Source organism: Dipodomys merriami, unplaced genomic scaffold (genome assembly GCF_024711535.1).
Source record: "Dipodomys merriami isolate MVZ:Mamm:240054 unplaced genomic scaffold, mDipMer1.0.p SCAF_4, whole genome shotgun sequence".
In the NCBI taxonomy this organism is placed as follows: Eukaryota; Metazoa; Chordata; class Mammalia; order Rodentia; family Heteromyidae; genus Dipodomys; species Dipodomys merriami.
Window position 1 is genome coordinate 22,569,929 of NW_027205603.1, and position 17,353 is coordinate 22,587,281.

Sequence of the window (17,353 nt, forward strand, 5' to 3'; positions counted from 1 at the left end):
AGGGCTGAGCTAGTGTACATTTAAAATCAAGAACTCAGATGATCATTGTATGACCTTCTGGGAGTGGCTCCAGACCAAGAAAAGCAAAAGAGTCACCACACATGTGCCTGTCTTCATTCCCCCCAAAAGCCCAAAACATGGTGGCTTAAATATGCTCTGGCTCATTAGAAATAAGGACAGACCTACAGATTTCCAGTCTTATTCCTTCTTCAACAAAATACACACATTACAAGTAGGGGTTGTATTCTCTACATGAAACCTCATTCTCTCCTGTACTTCTCCTTTCCTGCTTAATTTATTTTCCACCAATCTTCTCAGAAGAAGTATAAATAACCAACATACATGTGAAGAAATGCTCAGCATCCCTGGCCATGAAGGAAAATAAATCAAAATAACCCTGAGATTCTAGCTCACTGAAGTTAGAATGACCATTATCAAGAATACAAAAAAAAACCAGACTCTGGCATGGTGAGGGAAAAAAGAAACCCTAATACACTGTTGGTGGGAATGTAAACTGGCTCAAACAATCTGTAAAGCAGATTCGAGTTTTCTGGAAAAATTAAATGTAGAACTACCCTCTCCAGCAATACGATTCATGGGCTTTTTCAACAAGAATATAAATTGGGATATAGTAAAGCTATAGTATAGAAACAGTGATAAAGAAGGTATAGATGCAACCCAGATGCCTTTTAATGGATGAATAGATCAAGAAAATGTGGTGTATATACACATATTGTAGTTTTACTCATTCATTAGAAAGGATATTACATGGGCTGGGAAGGTGGCTCAGTGATAGAATGCTTGCCTTGAATGCATTAGGCCCTGGGTTCAATTCCTCAGCACCACATAAGCAGAAAAAGTCAGAAGTGGCACTGCGGCTAAAGTGGTAGAGTGCTAGCAATGAGCTGAAGAGCTCAGGGACAGTGCCCAGACCCAGAGTTCAGGCATCACAACTGACCAAAAAAAGAAAAAAAAGAAGATATCACATCATTTGCAAAGACATAGATGGACCTGGAAAAAGCTTAAGTAAAGTGAAGTAAATCACCCCCAAAACAACCAAAACAACAGAGGTTGCATGTTTGTTCACATATGTGAAAGCTAGATCTAATTTATAACTATACAAATAAACAAATATGAGGTTTATGCAAGTGTACACAACATATTAACCAAAGAATGGTAGATGCAAGGAATAAATCAAATGGAATCGTTTCTTAGAGAGACTAACTCAGTCCAACAAAATGAATATCAAGAAACTGTCCCTTAAAAGATGAAGAAGGCAACAATGAGATGTACAAGTCGTTATGCCAAAAAACGAACTTTACAACTTTGGCCAGGGGTGGAGGGGGGGCAGGAGATGGGAATGGATAGGAAGGGGAAACAAAGGAGGCGGCAACAATGCTTGATAAGAAATGTACTCATTATCTTGCCCATGTAATTGTAACTCCTCTGTATGGTATTTTCACAATAGAATTTTTTAAAAAAAGATGAAGAAGGAGCCAGGCACTGGTGGCTCACGCCTGTAATCCTAGCTACAAAGCCAGCCCAAGCCAGCCTGGGCAAGAGAGTCTATGAGACTCCTCTCTCCAATAAACCACTCAGAAAACCAAAGTGGCACTGTGGCTCAAGTGGTAGAGCACTCACCTTGAGCTGAAGAGCTGAGGGACAGCGCCCAGGCCCAGAGTTCAAACCCCACAACAAACAACAACAACAACAACAACAAAATGATGCAGAAGGAGAGCTCAAAGGCAAAGGAATAGACAAATGAAGAGATGAAGAAGTAAGAATGCAGTCACACTATTCAAAGCATATCCAATGAAAATTTGACGTTTTTATATATATGTCAAATATCAGGATCCATAATGACCAAGAGAAAAGCCATAGCTCTACAGTGAGAGAAGTTTTAATAGCAATGCTGCAGCCATGAAATCAACAAAAACAAAAGAATGACTACGATATCTTCTTTTGTTTCACTATGTCTGATTTGTGAAATGAGATTGTGTTCTTTGCACTGAATGAACCTGACTTTCAGATATTGGAAAATTCCAAAACAATGATAGAGAAGATAACTCTCTACAATGATAACTCCATATTCTTCTATATAGAACACTTCAATAAATACATAGATAATTTAAAGAATCAAAGATATGACACCATTCATACTAGAGTCAAAATGGCCTAAATTGGAATAAAATGGAGAATGCTCAGATCCGTAAGGACAAAGGCCTTAAAATTCTAAACTTGGAGAAATGAAATGTAATGATTAGAAAACTTTACCACATTTAGTGGATTCAATCCACTATACTGCCAAAATTTTACCTAAGATAAGGAATTGTGCATGCATTGATTCTTGTAATTATTCTAAACTTTGCTTAGTTTTGAGCTGATAACTTACTAATTCATTGTCATTACAAAACTACCTGAACTAAACTAAACTATAAAATCTCAGAGGACGAATAAATATGTAATAGTTATCATTATTTTAAACCTAAATTTAAAGTTGACTAGTATTTTAATATATAGACACTTACACGTTACAATGACTCCCAAGGGCATAATATGATGCAGGACATCCAAAGGCATCTTTTAAAAAGACATCAACACCTTGCTGAAGAAGAAACTTGACCATATATTTTGATTCACATTGGACAGCATACATGAGGGCTGATCTAAAATAACAGAGGCAAAACCTCACCTTTCAGTATTTTAATATGCTTATTTACATGGGTAATTAAATAGGTTTGGTAAGTTTAATATCATGCCTGTGGGTGTAAAATTGACTATTTACATATACCAGCAGTAACAAGTATCCTACACATCAAGCATTCACCTTTGTCAGTTATCTCCAAAGCAAAAAACAAAACAACAACAACAAAAAGAACACAATCAGATGCCTCTTGTCTCATTGGAGTATTACATAGTGGATTTCCTAATTTAATGCATTGCAATGGAAAACTAATATTCTGAGGGTCACATGTCTAATGTAGGTAAAGACTTCAATGAGTAATACTCCGTTATTTCCCTGATCTTATATAATAAAACCCACAAGCAAGTACAAGTCAAAAAAGTAAAATAATATTAATCCTATCAAATATTAATGGTAATGGCAACTATAATAATAATAGTGTAGTATGCAAAGGCCTAAATTATACATACATAAACTTACAATTCCTTATCATGAATGATATACTCCTTTTCATATAAGGATATTTACTGATAAGTCTTCTCCAGTTCCTGGGAATTTGGGCATAAAATAATGTGAATCTAAAGTTTTCTCTTTACCACCCATCTATGACTTATCTCTATTAAAGGAAAGGTTTTTTTTCTATTAAATTCTACTTTTATTGCAAGTAAGTCCATAAAAAAATTCTATGATTTGAAGACACAATGCTCCACAAAGGGCTTAATGTTCTTGAGAAGTGAATGGATTCTGAGAGTACTAAATGCATCAATGATACGTTCAGAGATAGATTAACTACTAGAAAAGACAGCCAGATGGGGGGAGTGGTCCCTGAGGTCCCCTGTGCCTTAGTAAAGTTTATCTTGTGCTAGGACTCTTTCACCCATCTTTCTGCTGCCTAAATTCCAGGAAAGAAGCATCTCCCTCTCCTCTACCACATGCTCCTGCAGCCATAGCATTCTGCCTCGCCTCAGGCCCAGAGAAAACAAAACAGCCAACCTCTGAAACCAGGATCCAAAATGAGTCCTCTTTACATTGTTTTGCTCAGGCACTTTTACACATGATGATTAGCTGATTACAGTACAACAAAATAAACTACATAGTAAAAAGGGGAAATACCTGAACAGATATCTGGCACTAGCAGTACATGTCATTTCAGGATTAGCTAATATAAATATTCTTCAAAGAGTTTGATTTGAAGCAAAGAGTTATCAAAAAGATAAAATAATTTATAATTTTACTTAATATACTATCTCTTACTTTACATAATATCTTAGAGGTATAAAATATGAGCAAAAATTATAAAATGGTTAATAATTTCATAGTGCATGACAAATTAAACTAAAATCCATACTATATGCACAATATTCAATGTACATAGGTGAAAATGAAACAAGGTAACTTGAGATGGATGGGAATTTGATAAATGTGGGAGATTAGTGGAAGGGGTAAAATTGGTTAGATGCATTGCACCTATAAATTGATATGTTGCATTGAAACTCCCTTGCACAGTCACTAAAGGTAATAAAAAATAAATAACATAGATCATTTATTCTTTAAAATAAATAGGATCCCCTATATTTAACATAGTTAAACACAGGATCCCCTATGTTTAACTGTTCTTTGACAGTGTGAAGCATTTGTGTAGATACTTGACATTATATTCTAATAAATATAAACTAAGCTTTTTCTATCAATGTGCTATTTCTGATTTGAGTGAAATCTCCCACATTAGATCACAAGACTTGTGGAAAAAAGAATAAATAACTATACCTATTCAGCTCATCGACTGCGTGTATATTGGCTTTATTTTCTATTAAAAATTCTGCCATCTGCTGTTTGTTTTCCTTCAGAGCAAGCAAAAGTGGTGTGAGGCCATCCTGTGAAATAAAATTAAAAAAAAAAAAACAAGAACAATGTACACTCATGAAATTACTTATTTCTCCACTAAGTTGAACATAAATACATAGAAAATAAACAGCAATTTCTGCCTCTTCAAGCCATTGTCCTTTCACACACACAGGCTACCTTCACCCTTCGATAGGCCCTCTCCTGATAAGACTTTTCACATGACAGCATTTTATCCTGGTATGGGAGAGTCCTGTAACTGATGCCATCTGAACCAACAGTTCAGATGAGGGCAAGGGCTCTGCATTACATCTCTGCAACCACCAACTCCAACCAACATGTACAAGGCAAACATTATCAGAGTTTAGAGCAAGGTTTCTCTCTCTCTCTCTCTCTCTCTCTCTCTCTCTCTCTCTCTCTCTCTCTCTCTCTCTCTCTCTCTCTCTCTCTCTCTCTTTCTTGAAGTACTATGCGCACAGAAAGATTTCATAAAATTGTATTTGGGAACTGTTACAAAACTATGCATTCTAAGTCTACTGTTAAAGAGTCATAATGTTGCTTAATGCATGTTTGACAATTCTTTTGTGGCAAACATACATTTTAAAGAACTAAGGTTTAATGGACACAGTAATGAAAACTTTCCAATTATGTGGGCCCTCCAATGAGATTATGGAAAAAGCTAATTGATTCTCTTTTATTTATGATGCCATATCCCAAATGCCAATGCCAGGTTCTACTTCTCCAAATGTCACTAAGGAAACTGGCTTGGAGTTAAAAGAGACAGTTAAAAGATACTTTTTCTAGGATAAAAAACTGTTCAACATTTTTTCTCATTTATATGAATAATCTTGTGACCTTGATGCATATCTGCTACTGGAAACTGAACCCAAGTTAGTCACTAACTTTTTTATTTTCAGAGAAATTCACTAACTTTTTATTTCCAGAGAAATATGCATAAGAAATAGAACAGAAGTAATTTATCAGTAAAAATTCTAATGGATATGGATACTTTTAACTTACTAACTGAAACTAACTCACTGATACTAAAGATCAATGCAATTATAACTATGGTTTACCTAATAAGGCTATGGAAATAAGGAGTCCTGATTTCTGCTGGAGTTCCCAAGAATTTAAAGGGGGGATCCAAAAATTTAAACAGAAGCAAATTTATTCTCATCTATGAGCCACATTTAGTCCATAGGCCTTGTGGTTTTATGCTCTTTTATTATTTCCACATGGCTGGAGATAAAGGATGGATTTGCATATGAAATCTTTTCTGTCCTTAATATTATCTTCAAACAAAATACTAGACCAGAAAACATTTTTTAAAAATCAAGAAAACTTCAAGTATTTTTCATATGTCAGTTTCTCTTTAATTACCCTTTCATTATTAATTGATACATTCAAAGGATAGCTGAAGTTAAATAACTGTATGGCTTTCAGTGATTATAGCTGCCAAGCTGATGATACCAGAGTTCTTTGACCTTAATAGACTTAGATCTGACTCCACACAGCATCAAACGAAAATAAGACGCATGATTTGCAACTGTTCTATTTTTAAAAAAAACTTGATTCTGACATTGAATTTTTTTGAAGTAGAGGGTGGACAGGAGGGAGAGTTTTGTTTGTTTGATTTCTGCCTCCACTGGTGCTTGGATTCAGGGTCATGCAATTTGCCAAGGCTTTCCTGTTCCTGGCATTCTGTCACTGTAGCCAGCACTGCAGCCCAGCTTTTTTGTTGATTCATTGGATATGGAACCTTGGGGACTTTTCTGCCCGGTCAGTGTTAAAACCTCCATCCTCAAGGTATCAGTTTCCTGAGTAACTAGCATTAAGGACATGAGCTAGATGTGTCTGGCCATAACTGGCATTTAGAACCTGTTGACCTGAATTAATACAAGAGATGAAATCCTTATGACCAACTCTATTTATTTTTATTAAAATACTACTCATAACCAAATTGTGAATACCTTCTAAATGGTCATGGATGACTGTTCATGAAAAGGCAAAGGATGTTGTACTGTAAGCCAGTTATTATGGCCAATCATATTTCTTTGACTGTCTCAAGGATGGAGGTAGACAAATGAAAGATAAGCTTTCGTTATTAGAAGGGGGAAACATGGTACGTGTTTTAACTTTGTATAAATGTGTGTGTGTGTGTGTGTGTGTGTGTGTGTGTGTGTGTGTGTGTGTGTGGTTTATTGAAGAAGATCAGCCTGCCCCACCTTGCTTCAAATGGTGATACATAAATTTCAGTCTCCTAAGTAGCTAGGATTACAGGTATGAGCCACTGCTACCCCGTAAGGTTTTACTTTTAAAGAATAAGGAATTGCATCATGAAATTCACCCAGTCAGTTATTGACTAAGAGTTACATCACAGTCTGAAGTACATACTTTTTTGTCTTTTTCTAAGACCAAGATCAGGAACAGTTATCTGCTACTATCACACATTGGCTACAGCTCTACCAACTAAGTCATGTCTCTAGCCCCAGGATACACTTTTAAATATGGATGATGTGGCCCTATTAGATTTACCAAAATAGAATCTTTAGGAGAAGCTGAAATGTGCACATTGTCAAAACTTTTCCCACATTAATATGTAGGATAAACTTGCGGAGGACCAGAGAATCATTCCAGTATCATCCTTCAATTTGGACCAAAAAAATATTAAAATTCACAGTCACTTACTGAGTACTCCTTTAATTTTTCCATTTAGGGAAAGTGACAGGCAATGGACCAAGAAGTTCAAATTACTACTTGATTTCATTTTCCAGAACTACAAAACAAAATAACTCTCATCCAGAGACTATATTTTTAAGAATATAGTTTAAACAATTATCTAAGTAGCTATTCCTTCCAGAAAAGGATAAAGTGAAAGAGAAACATTTGATCTTTCCTTTTGGTTTCTACATATTCAACATCTAGTCACTTCTGGCCAGGATTCTTCAGATTCTATCTAATTTCAACTCTAGGCAACTTTGTAACTGCAACATAATTTTCTCTACCAAATTAAGGAATATTATCCCCCAAATTGAAGAGCATTTTTCCTAGCACATAAACTTTTTGAAAAAGTTTAAATAAACCGTTTTTGGTATTTTTCTCTCAATTACCTACATTCAAATTGGTGCATAGTTGTAATTGCTTTCACTCTACTATTTTTTTATTTTTCAGTCTCACCACAGAGAGAAAATTCATTTTGATAAATCTTTTCAATAGCAACAAGGTTTCCAAATTATTATGTTTGGATATGAAGATAAATCCCATTTCCAAGGAAAAATTTACGTGTACATTCTGAAACACCTATGAAAGTATCAGTATTTGAAGTAAACTATTTGAAAGTTTTTAAAGGACATTTTCTTTTGGTGAATGTTTGAACTTCTATGTGGGAAATGAACCCTATATGTTACTACTAGAACAAATGCACTTCAAACAGTTAGGAGGTATGGTTTAGCTATCTCTACCTTGGTTTGCGACTCAATACTTGCATTGTATGCAAGCAGTTTGGCAGCTATTGGCACATTGTTAGTGTAGATGGCATAATGGATGGCAGTGTTGCCACTGGAGTCCCTCACATTTGGATCAGCACCATATTTGAGTAGAAGAGTTACACATTCCTCATGCTGACATTGTGAAGCCTGTGGGTATCACAGCAAAAGACAACTCATCAATTCAAGGCATTCAAAGTAAACATTCCACAAATTTCAAGGTAAATATTCCACAAATTTTATTTGTGTGTGTGTGTGTGTGTGTGTGTATACGCATTTGCGCACACACACACACAAATGCGCAAATACTAATCCTGGGGTTTGAACTCAGGGCCTGGGAACTGTCCATGAGCTTTTGTGCTCAAGGCTAGAGCTCTACCACCAGCCACAGCTCAACTTCTGGCTCTTCTGGTGTTTTTAATTGGAGCTAAAAGTCTCATGGACTTTCTTGCCCAGGCTGGCTTTGAATTTTAATCCTCAGATCCCAGCCTCCGGAGTAGCAGGGTTTAGAGGTGTAAGTCAATGGCTCCCACCCAATTAGTTATTTTAAAGTGAGATAAATTCTTCTCATTTTAAGACTTTTTTAATTGGGGAAGATTGAGACAGGCTCTCAACATGTACCTAGGCTGTCCAGAACTTAAGATGTTCCTGCCTCAATGTCCTATATTGGGATTACACGTGTACAGAATCACTCCTCACTATTAATTCTAAGTATTTAAATCAAATCCATGTCCTGATTAAATGGTTTACTATTAGCTACCTTAATCAGAGCTGTGCTGTTATCACTGTCACAAATATCAATCTCACATTTCTCTATGAGAAGAGCCACAATAGCTAGATGTCCATAGGCACATGCATAATGCAGAGCAGTCCTGTGAAATGAGAAGACATTTCAAGAAATTATAAGACCTTAAAAGAAAATAGCCTAATTATTTGTATAATTTTAAATATGAAATAGCATTAATTAGTTTTTTTTTCAGAAGAAAGATTAGACTATTTGACCTTTAAATTGGTTATAATATTTTTGCAAGCAAAAGGCTCTATATCTGTAATCCATCTCTGCACCAAGCAACCTTTTTGAAGAAAAGACATACTTCATGGCCTTTAGATACAACAACTTGGGCTTAGAACCTAGTTTAAACTCTGCTATCTATTTGTTACTGGCTAACCTATCTTTCTCATATATATATATATATATATATATATATATATATATATAATGAATAGCTATATAATGAAGAGTAAAACAGTAGTTTAATACAGAACATCATAGTGATTTCTCAATGGTCATCTAGAAAAATATGTACAATACTTTGTACACATGTCAGCTCACTACTTGTTAAATAATGACAAACATACCTTTCACTTACATGAAATAACAGTTATACCTGTTGTTATGTTAGTTTTTAAGAACTACTTATTACAATAAGTCTAAGTTTCATTCTTTGAGACATTTTGAACTGTGTTGCCCATTTGGCCTTGGTCTCAAGATCCTCCCACTTCACCTGTTTAGCAGGGAGGTTTAGGGACAAGTGCCTGGCTTAAGATGCTCTTTTTCTCATATTTTGAATTCACTTATGTTAATTGTACGAAGTTTCATCATGCTATATCCATAATAGCATATAAAGTACTTTGATCACATATCAAAATGATGTTCATTGTAGTCTATATGATGCTAGGACAAAATTTAAAAAACAAGAGGAGTTTGGTGGTTTGAGATGTGACAAAGAACCGGTCAATGTTATTGTCATCACTTTTTTAGAAAATCCAGGCACTGTTGACCAATTCTCCTTCAAAACTGGTGAAAATGGCAATCTTAAATAGCTTAGTGTTAAAAAAAAAAAAGACAAACATTAAGCCATTATCCTACTTCAAATATTTCTCAGTAAAGAACCTGTACAGATCAATGAATAATGATTTAAAATGGATATTGGATTATATGTGATAAATTTTTAGCTCTGATAATAGATATAGTTTGGAATATTTCTCATTATGAAGTTTTTAATGATTATATTGTTTTTTAGTATTTACATGAAAAATAAAATGCTGTGTATTCTTAATTGTGTTAGACGCAGGATAGATTAGGGAAAATGAAGCATGGGAAACAGCAGACAAGAATTCAGAGACAAACTGTATTAATGAATTGCTTGATTTAAAGGCATTTAAATGGTACTTTTGCTTTAAGTTATGCACATCATTGTAAGTTGTAACATTTAGTAAACATACTTTTAAAAGAGAAAGGAGTTTTTTCTCTTTGACCTTATCCACTTTACCAGATAAAAAAGTTTGGATACATAATAGAATTCTATGTCTCCATCAGAAAGAATACCATTGGGGACTGGGAAGGTGGCTCAGTGGTAGAGCGCTTGCCTTGCATGCCTGAGGCCCTGTGTTTGATTCCTCAGCACCACATAAGCAAACAGAAAAAAAGCCGGAGTGGCACTGTGGCTCAAGTGGTAGAGCACTAGCCTTGAGCTGAAGAGCTGAGTGACAGCGCCCAGGCCCAGAGTTTAGGCCCCACGACCGGACCCAAAAAAAAAAAAAAAAGAAAGAAAGAATACCATTGCTCCATTCTTAAGGAAATGGAAAGACTTGAAAAAAATATATATTAAATGAAGTAAGCCAAACCCAAAGAAATATAGGTTGCATGGTTTCCCTCATTTGTAAAAACTAGAATATGTATATGATATTCTTAAGAGAGGATCTCAATAACCCAACTGCTTAGTGCATAGGACCACATATAATAAAGAGTATCAACCTGAACTTCAATACATGGAAACAAGAGATTTTTATTAGACCCTGTATATAGTTTCTTTTTTTCCAATTGTTTTATCTTTTACTTTGTTTCTCTTAGTTTTTGTACCACATATTTTGCATATAAGATTGTGTAATATGTGGATAGGAAAGAGAATCACAGAAACAGCAAGACAATGGATGAACCAAAGCAACATTGTTACTCACTTGATACTATGTTGGATATGAACATTACAATTTGGAAGGGGAAGGGGAACAGGGATGGATAAGTGGGAGATAATAAAGGATGGAGTCACAATGATTTAAAACAATTGTACTCCTGCTTTACCCATAACCTTATTTATAAAATTTTTAAAAACTAAAAAAATTGGGGAAATGATTTGTCTTATATAAAGTATGAACGTATTTTTAAAAACTTAAGAATAACTTCTATCTTAAGGAATGTGAATAGTAAAAATCTATGCTTAAAGGAAGATCTTAACATTAATGAGCCAAGATAACGAGCAACTTTGAAATCATTTATTTGCATCCATTTATTAATTTTTAAAAAAACTAAACTCATTAACTGTGATTTTAAAAAGGTAGGGGACACTGTCCTGGGATGAAATTGAGCCTAAACACCAACTCTTTTTTCATAAATATCTGATATTTAAGGGCTCATTACATCTGTGAGATGTGATCACATTTCATGCCTAGGTTGTATCTGTCTTTGCTTTGCTTTACTATTAAACTCTTTTGGTCTTTATCTCCATGTGTCCTCAAATTCTTTTGGGTATCTTAGGGGGAGACAGAGGCTCCCTCCAGTTTGGTGATCTCCTCACTAGAGACTCATTGGTTCCTGATCAGGTAACAAAACTACTTTTTTTTAAACAAACACATATGTAAATTTATTAAAAGAAAAAGTCCTAACGCTAAATAGGAAAAAATATAAATTGTGGTTTTATGATTATGTTAATTTATTGAACAGCTCTACTGTTTGCCCACATTATATAAGATATTTCACTTTTAAAATGAAAATGTGGCTTACACCCTTAATCCTAGTTGCTCAAGCTACTAAGTAAGATTCAGAAGACTGTGGTTCAAAGCCATCCAGTGCAGAAAAATTTTAGAGATTCCATTTCTAAAATAACCAGCAAAAAGCTGGGTTGAAGTGATGGCTCAAGTGGTAGAGTGCAAGTGGAGTAAGTGTGAGGCCCTGGGTTCAAACCCCAGTACCAGCAAAGTTTAAACACTTAGGTTGTCATTACATTTTTTTAAATTTTATTTTATTGTAAAGGTGTTGTATAGAGGGGTTACAGTTACATGAGTAAGATAATGAGTACATTTCTTGTGGAACATTGTTACCCCCTCTCCCTTGTTTTTTCCTATTATCCCTTCCCTCCCCTACCTCCTCCACTCCTACACACACACACACACACACACACACACACACACACACCCCACAGAAGTTGTAAAGTTAGTTTCCAACATAGTGTCTGTATGTATCATTGTTACAATGGGTGTCCTTGTTTCAGCATTTTGTTATTCCCCTTTCTCTCCCCAAATTAGATAAATGTATATACAAAATGCAGGGCACCAAAATCGAATACAGTGACAACAGGGGATATAACATAGGGGGAAGAAGATACAAAAGAAAATTTTAAAATATCACATAGTACATTAAAAAACAACAACAACAAAGAAAAATGTCTTATGTCCATATCTTGGGGCTCATTTCACTTAGCATCATCTTATATGGTCATATGTACATAGCTTTTGACCTTTTCTGCTTGTCCTAGACATATACTAGTTATTGCAAATAAGGGAAACCATGGGACCTTGGGCCTTGCATACTTCACTTAGTATACTTTTTTCCAAGTCTTTCCATTTCCTAACAAATGGGGCCGTGACATTCTTTCTGATGAAGGCATTTAATTCCATATACCACATCTTCTTGATTCATTATCTACTGAGGGGCATCTGGGTTGATTCCATATCTTAGCTATGGTGAATAATGCTGCGATATAGTTGTGCTGGTAGCTTTAGTATAGCCTTGTTTGTGATCATTTGGGTAAATGCCAAAACTATTTTTAAATAACCACCAAAGACACTAGAGGGGGATTTTTTTAGTGGATTTAGAAAGAAGCCAGCATTTTGCTTCTATTTTGTTTCTCATAAGAATAGCTTGTCCAAGCAGGATGCCGGTGGCTCACACCTGTAATCCTAGCTCTCAGGAGGCTGAGACCTGAGGATCATGGTTCAAAGCCAGACCGGGCAGGAAAGTCCCTGAGACTCTTCTCTCCAATAAGCCACTAGAAACCCGGAAGTGGTGCTGTGGTTCAAGTGGTAGAGCGCTCACCTTGAGCTGAAGAGCTGAGGGACAGCACCCAAGCCCAGAGTTCAAGCCCCATGACCGACAAAAAAAAAAGAAAGAAAGAAAGAATAGCTTGTCCAAGGGTCTCATATCTAAAATATATTGGAACTCAAAAAATTAAATCCCTGAACAACAAATCCTCAAAGAAACCCTCAAAGAAACAACTGCCCGATTAACAAATAGGCTATAGACTTAAAGAGAAAATTCTGTGAAGAGGAAAGAAGAATGGCCAATAGACACATGAAGAAATGTTCAAATGGGGCAATGTCATTCTTTCTGATGGAGGCATAGAATTCCATTGTGTATATATACCACATTTGCTTGATCCATTCATCTACTGGTAGGGGGGAGACAAGGGTTGGGTGGGGGGATGGGGGAGGGATTGAGGAAGATGGGATAGGAAGGGGAAACAAAGGAGGAGGCTACAATGCTTGTTGAGAAATGTACTCATTGTCTTGCCCATGTAATTGTAACCCCTCTGTACAGTATTTTCACAATAAAAAAAAGAAATGTTCAACTTCTCTAGCCATAAAAAAAATGAAAATCAAGACAACACTGAGATTCCACCTCATCCCAGCTAGAATGGCTATAATCAAGAAATCTAGAAACAACAGATATCAGAGGGGATGTGGCCAAAAAGGAACCTTACTGCATTGTTGGTGGGAGTGTAAACTTGTTCAACCACTCTGGAAAGCAGTATGGAGGTTCCTCAAAAGACTTCACATAGAGCTCCCCTATGACCCAGCAATCCCACTTTTGGGCATTTACCCAAATGATCACAAACAAGATCATGCCAGAGCTACCAGCACAACCATGTTTATCGCAGCATTATTTACCATAGCTAAGATATGGAACCAACCCAGATGCCCCTCAGTAGATGAATGGATCAAGAAAATGTGGTATATATATAAATACAATGGAATTCAGAAGAATGACATTGCTCCATTTGTTAGGAAATGGAAAGACTTGGCAAAAATTCTATTAAGTGATGTAAGCCAGGCCCAAAGAAACACAAGCCAGGCCCAAAGAAACACAGGTCCCATGGTTTCCCTTGTTTGCAGTGACTAGTACATGTCTAGGACAAACAGAGAAGGTCAAAGGCCATGTACATATGACCACATGAGATAATGTTAAGCGAATGTACCCCAAGACAGGGACACAAGAGGTTTTATTTTTTCTTTCTAGTGTTTTTAATGTATTTGTGATGCACTATGTGATTCTTTTGTTTCTATTGTATCTTCTTCCCCCATGGTATAACCCTTGTTTTCACTAGATTTGATGCCGGTGTTCTGCATCTTTATATACATTTTTGTAATTTGGGGAGGGGAAGGGATATTGCAGAACGCTTAAAAGGGGTTGCAGGCTGACCCACTGTGATGATGAGATGTACAGGACACTATATTGAAAATGAATATTACAATGGGGCGCAGGTGGGACGAGTTGGGGAGGTGGGGAGGGAAGTGATGGTAGTGATGGAAAATAAAGGAGGTAACAATGCTCGCTATGAAATGTACTCGTTATCCTACTCATGTAACTGTAACCCCTCCGTAAAACATTTTTACAATAAAAGATACCAAAAAAAAAAAGGGGCTTGTCCCCTAGACCTTCTCAAGGTGTGCAGGGCCCGAGGGCTGAGGAGCCTGCGGTACTAACAAAGCCCAGCATCCTCAGTAAACTCAGAGCTCTCCCCTTCCGAGCCTCCCCTGGCCTCCTGTTCCCCATGCGGCCCAGCCTTGCCCTCACTCCCAGGCCCTCTGACCTGTTCTTCTTGTCTCTGGCATTCACGTCGTTTTTCCCACCTAAGAGCTTCCTCTGCACTTTGCCTACGTCGCCCTGGCTTGCAGCCTTGTGGATCTTTCCTGAAGCTTTGTATCTGGAGAGGTATCTGGCAGAGTCAAAGCCCTTGGCATTCACATTCTCACTGGCACAGCACAGGACGCTCCTGCGCGGGTCGGCGGAGGACCCACAGCAGTTCTGGTGCTCACTTCTCAAGACGAAGTTTGTCTTCATGGCTGTGGCTGGTGGCCTCACAGATCCCCCTCCCTTTCCCTTTCCCGCTCCTGTCCTTCAGATGATGGCTGTCTGGTGAATTCAAACACAACACTTATAAGGGAGTCAATCAAGTCTACACAATGTGTCAAGAAGGGGTATGATCCCTACTTGGGTTCCCAAGAACGGCGGGTACTCGATGTTAAGCAACGCTCATAAACACAAGTGTGCACGTGCGCACTGGCATGCGCGCGTCCAACTGGGACAGAAAACAGTGGTCTTCCTGCACTCTTGTCCTGTCTGGACTCTAGAGCAGCCCGGTGTTCCCTTGAATAAAAGATCCTTGTTGGCAGGTGGAGAACATCAAGGATACCTGGCATCTCTTCTCTTAGTCTAAGATCTTTATGGCAGACGCTCCTGGACTCTCAGGCCTCTCCTTCCTCCCGGGCTTGTCCCTACCTCCCAAAGGCACTGTTAGGGCTTTCAGGTGAGCTATCCAAGTCTTGTCACATAGCCCCTCTGTATAGGGCAGTTGAGGATTTAGTGTCTGACAAGGGCAGAAGCAGCAACTTGTGGTCAAGAGTGATCACTGCAGATGTGCAGGGCATAGCAGATCTTCATCCAATTCCAATGTCATATAATATCAGTGGGAATGGAACAAATGCCTGGATTCTTTGTTAAAGGCAAATAAGGTATCTGTGGGAAAACTATCTTTATACATAACTCCATAGAAAATGAAGTACAATCTGAGAATGCTGAGAATGACATTAAGAAAGTTCTAGAAATTCAAAACTTTCCATATGCCACTTCTCATTCCCCTTCCATATTCCTAGAGCCTGGACAGATTAAATCCATATGCACATTCCTCCTACCCTTTGGTCCATACTTTTCTTTGTTTACCTTTAATATTCCTATTACATCTATAATGAATATTATATATTCACAATATATTGTGAAGCATATGTAGCATAATATTTAGAAGTTTTTAATTAGCCATTTACTTTTCTCAGAAATCCATTCATTTCTTCTCATGATGTTAAAATGTCAATTTAAGTGCCGTTCTGAATCTCAAAATTCCAGCCTGGGCAAAATGGCCTGCAACTCCCTTTGTACTCTCCCTCAGAAGTTGGTAGGGGCTAGAAGTAGCAACCAATGACCCCATTTCAGTTACATTTCTACCACTTCATTTCCCACTCTTGGAGTAGTGTCTATCACCTCTTTTTTCTTCCTTGCTTTGTTTTCATTTTCCTTTGTTCTCCAAATATTTCCCAGTTCCAGCTTGTCTTCATACCAGCTCCAAAACCCTTTGCTCTTCCTTTGCACAGCATCCTCTCACTTCCTGAGACAAAGGTCTCAGCAGACTTAGGTCCAGAAATCCCTGCTCTGCTACCTCCATGTAGCCCATTGTGTCCCATGCCAAGAGCAGGCCAAAGCTAGGAAGCATGTCTTTGCCCTACTCCATGCCGTCTGGCAAGGAAGGACAAGAAAGACAAACTACAGTAGCAAAGCCAGAAAAAAAACCTGAAGCAATCAACCTTCAGTGGAAAATACCCAAACTCTATCAGTGGTCTCTCTCTGGACATGAAGCTTGGGAACTGTGTCTGTCTTTCAGGCCAAGGAAGGGCAACAGAGTCCTTTTTTTTTTTTTTTTTTTTTTTAAATCCATATCCAAGCTCAGTGCTGGTGGCTCACGCCTGTAATCCTAGCTACTCAGGAGGCTGAGAACTGAGGATCATGATTCAAAGCCAGCCCAGGCAGGAAAGTCTATGAGACTCTTATCTCCAATAAGCTACTCAGAAAACCAGTAGTGGTGCTGTGGCTCAAGTAGGAGAGCATACTAGCCTTGAGCTGAAGAGCTGAGGGACAGCACCCAGGCCGAGTTCAAACCCCACAACTGACAAAAAAAGAAAAGAAACCCATATAAAAAAAACAAAAAAATGAGATTTATCCGGTTTTAGTCACTTAGGAGCAGAAGCTGCGAAGATTTTTTTAATACTGCAACTTCAATGTTGAAACCACATCTTTCTGTTTTATACTGTGAAGATTTTACCTGTCACAAATCTAGTTGCTTTACTTGTTACAAATCTGGTTGTTTTCTTGAAGAAATAATTTAAGTTTTAAAGTCTTTATAAATATATAAGTGATACTGTTTAATTTGTGAATGCATAGTTTGACTGTGCAATTTGGAGGTATTTTCAAACAACACATAAAAGCTTCAACAACAAGAAAAAAAATTATCCAAAACCT

At 37.2% G+C, this 17,353-nt stretch overlaps 1 protein-coding gene across 4 annotated transcripts in view; it reads right to left on the bottom strand.

Moving 5' to 3' along the window:
• LOC138806220 (POTE ankyrin domain family member A-like) overlaps positions 1 to 15,282 on the bottom strand; it is an 87,371-nt gene extending 72,089 nt beyond the window's left edge. For 3 of the 4 annotated variants that reach the window (XM_069991757.1, XM_069991756.1, XM_069991754.1), the window contains exons 1-5: positions 14,877 to 15,282; positions 8,771 to 8,882; positions 7,987 to 8,160; positions 4,451 to 4,557; positions 2,529 to 2,666 (exon numbers count right to left, since the gene is read on the bottom strand). In XM_069991757.1, coding sequence (XP_069847858.1) covers positions 2,529 to 2,666; positions 4,451 to 4,557; positions 7,987 to 8,160; positions 8,771 to 8,882; positions 14,877 to 15,127 — 782 coding nt within the window. In that variant the 5' untranslated portion in view covers positions 15,128 to 15,282. The remainder of the gene's footprint in view (positions 1 to 2,528; positions 2,667 to 4,450; positions 4,558 to 7,986; positions 8,161 to 8,770; positions 8,883 to 14,876) is intronic. The other variant, XM_069991755.1, reaches the window with a different exon arrangement.
• Between the last annotated feature and the right edge of the window lie 2,071 nt (positions 15,283 to 17,353).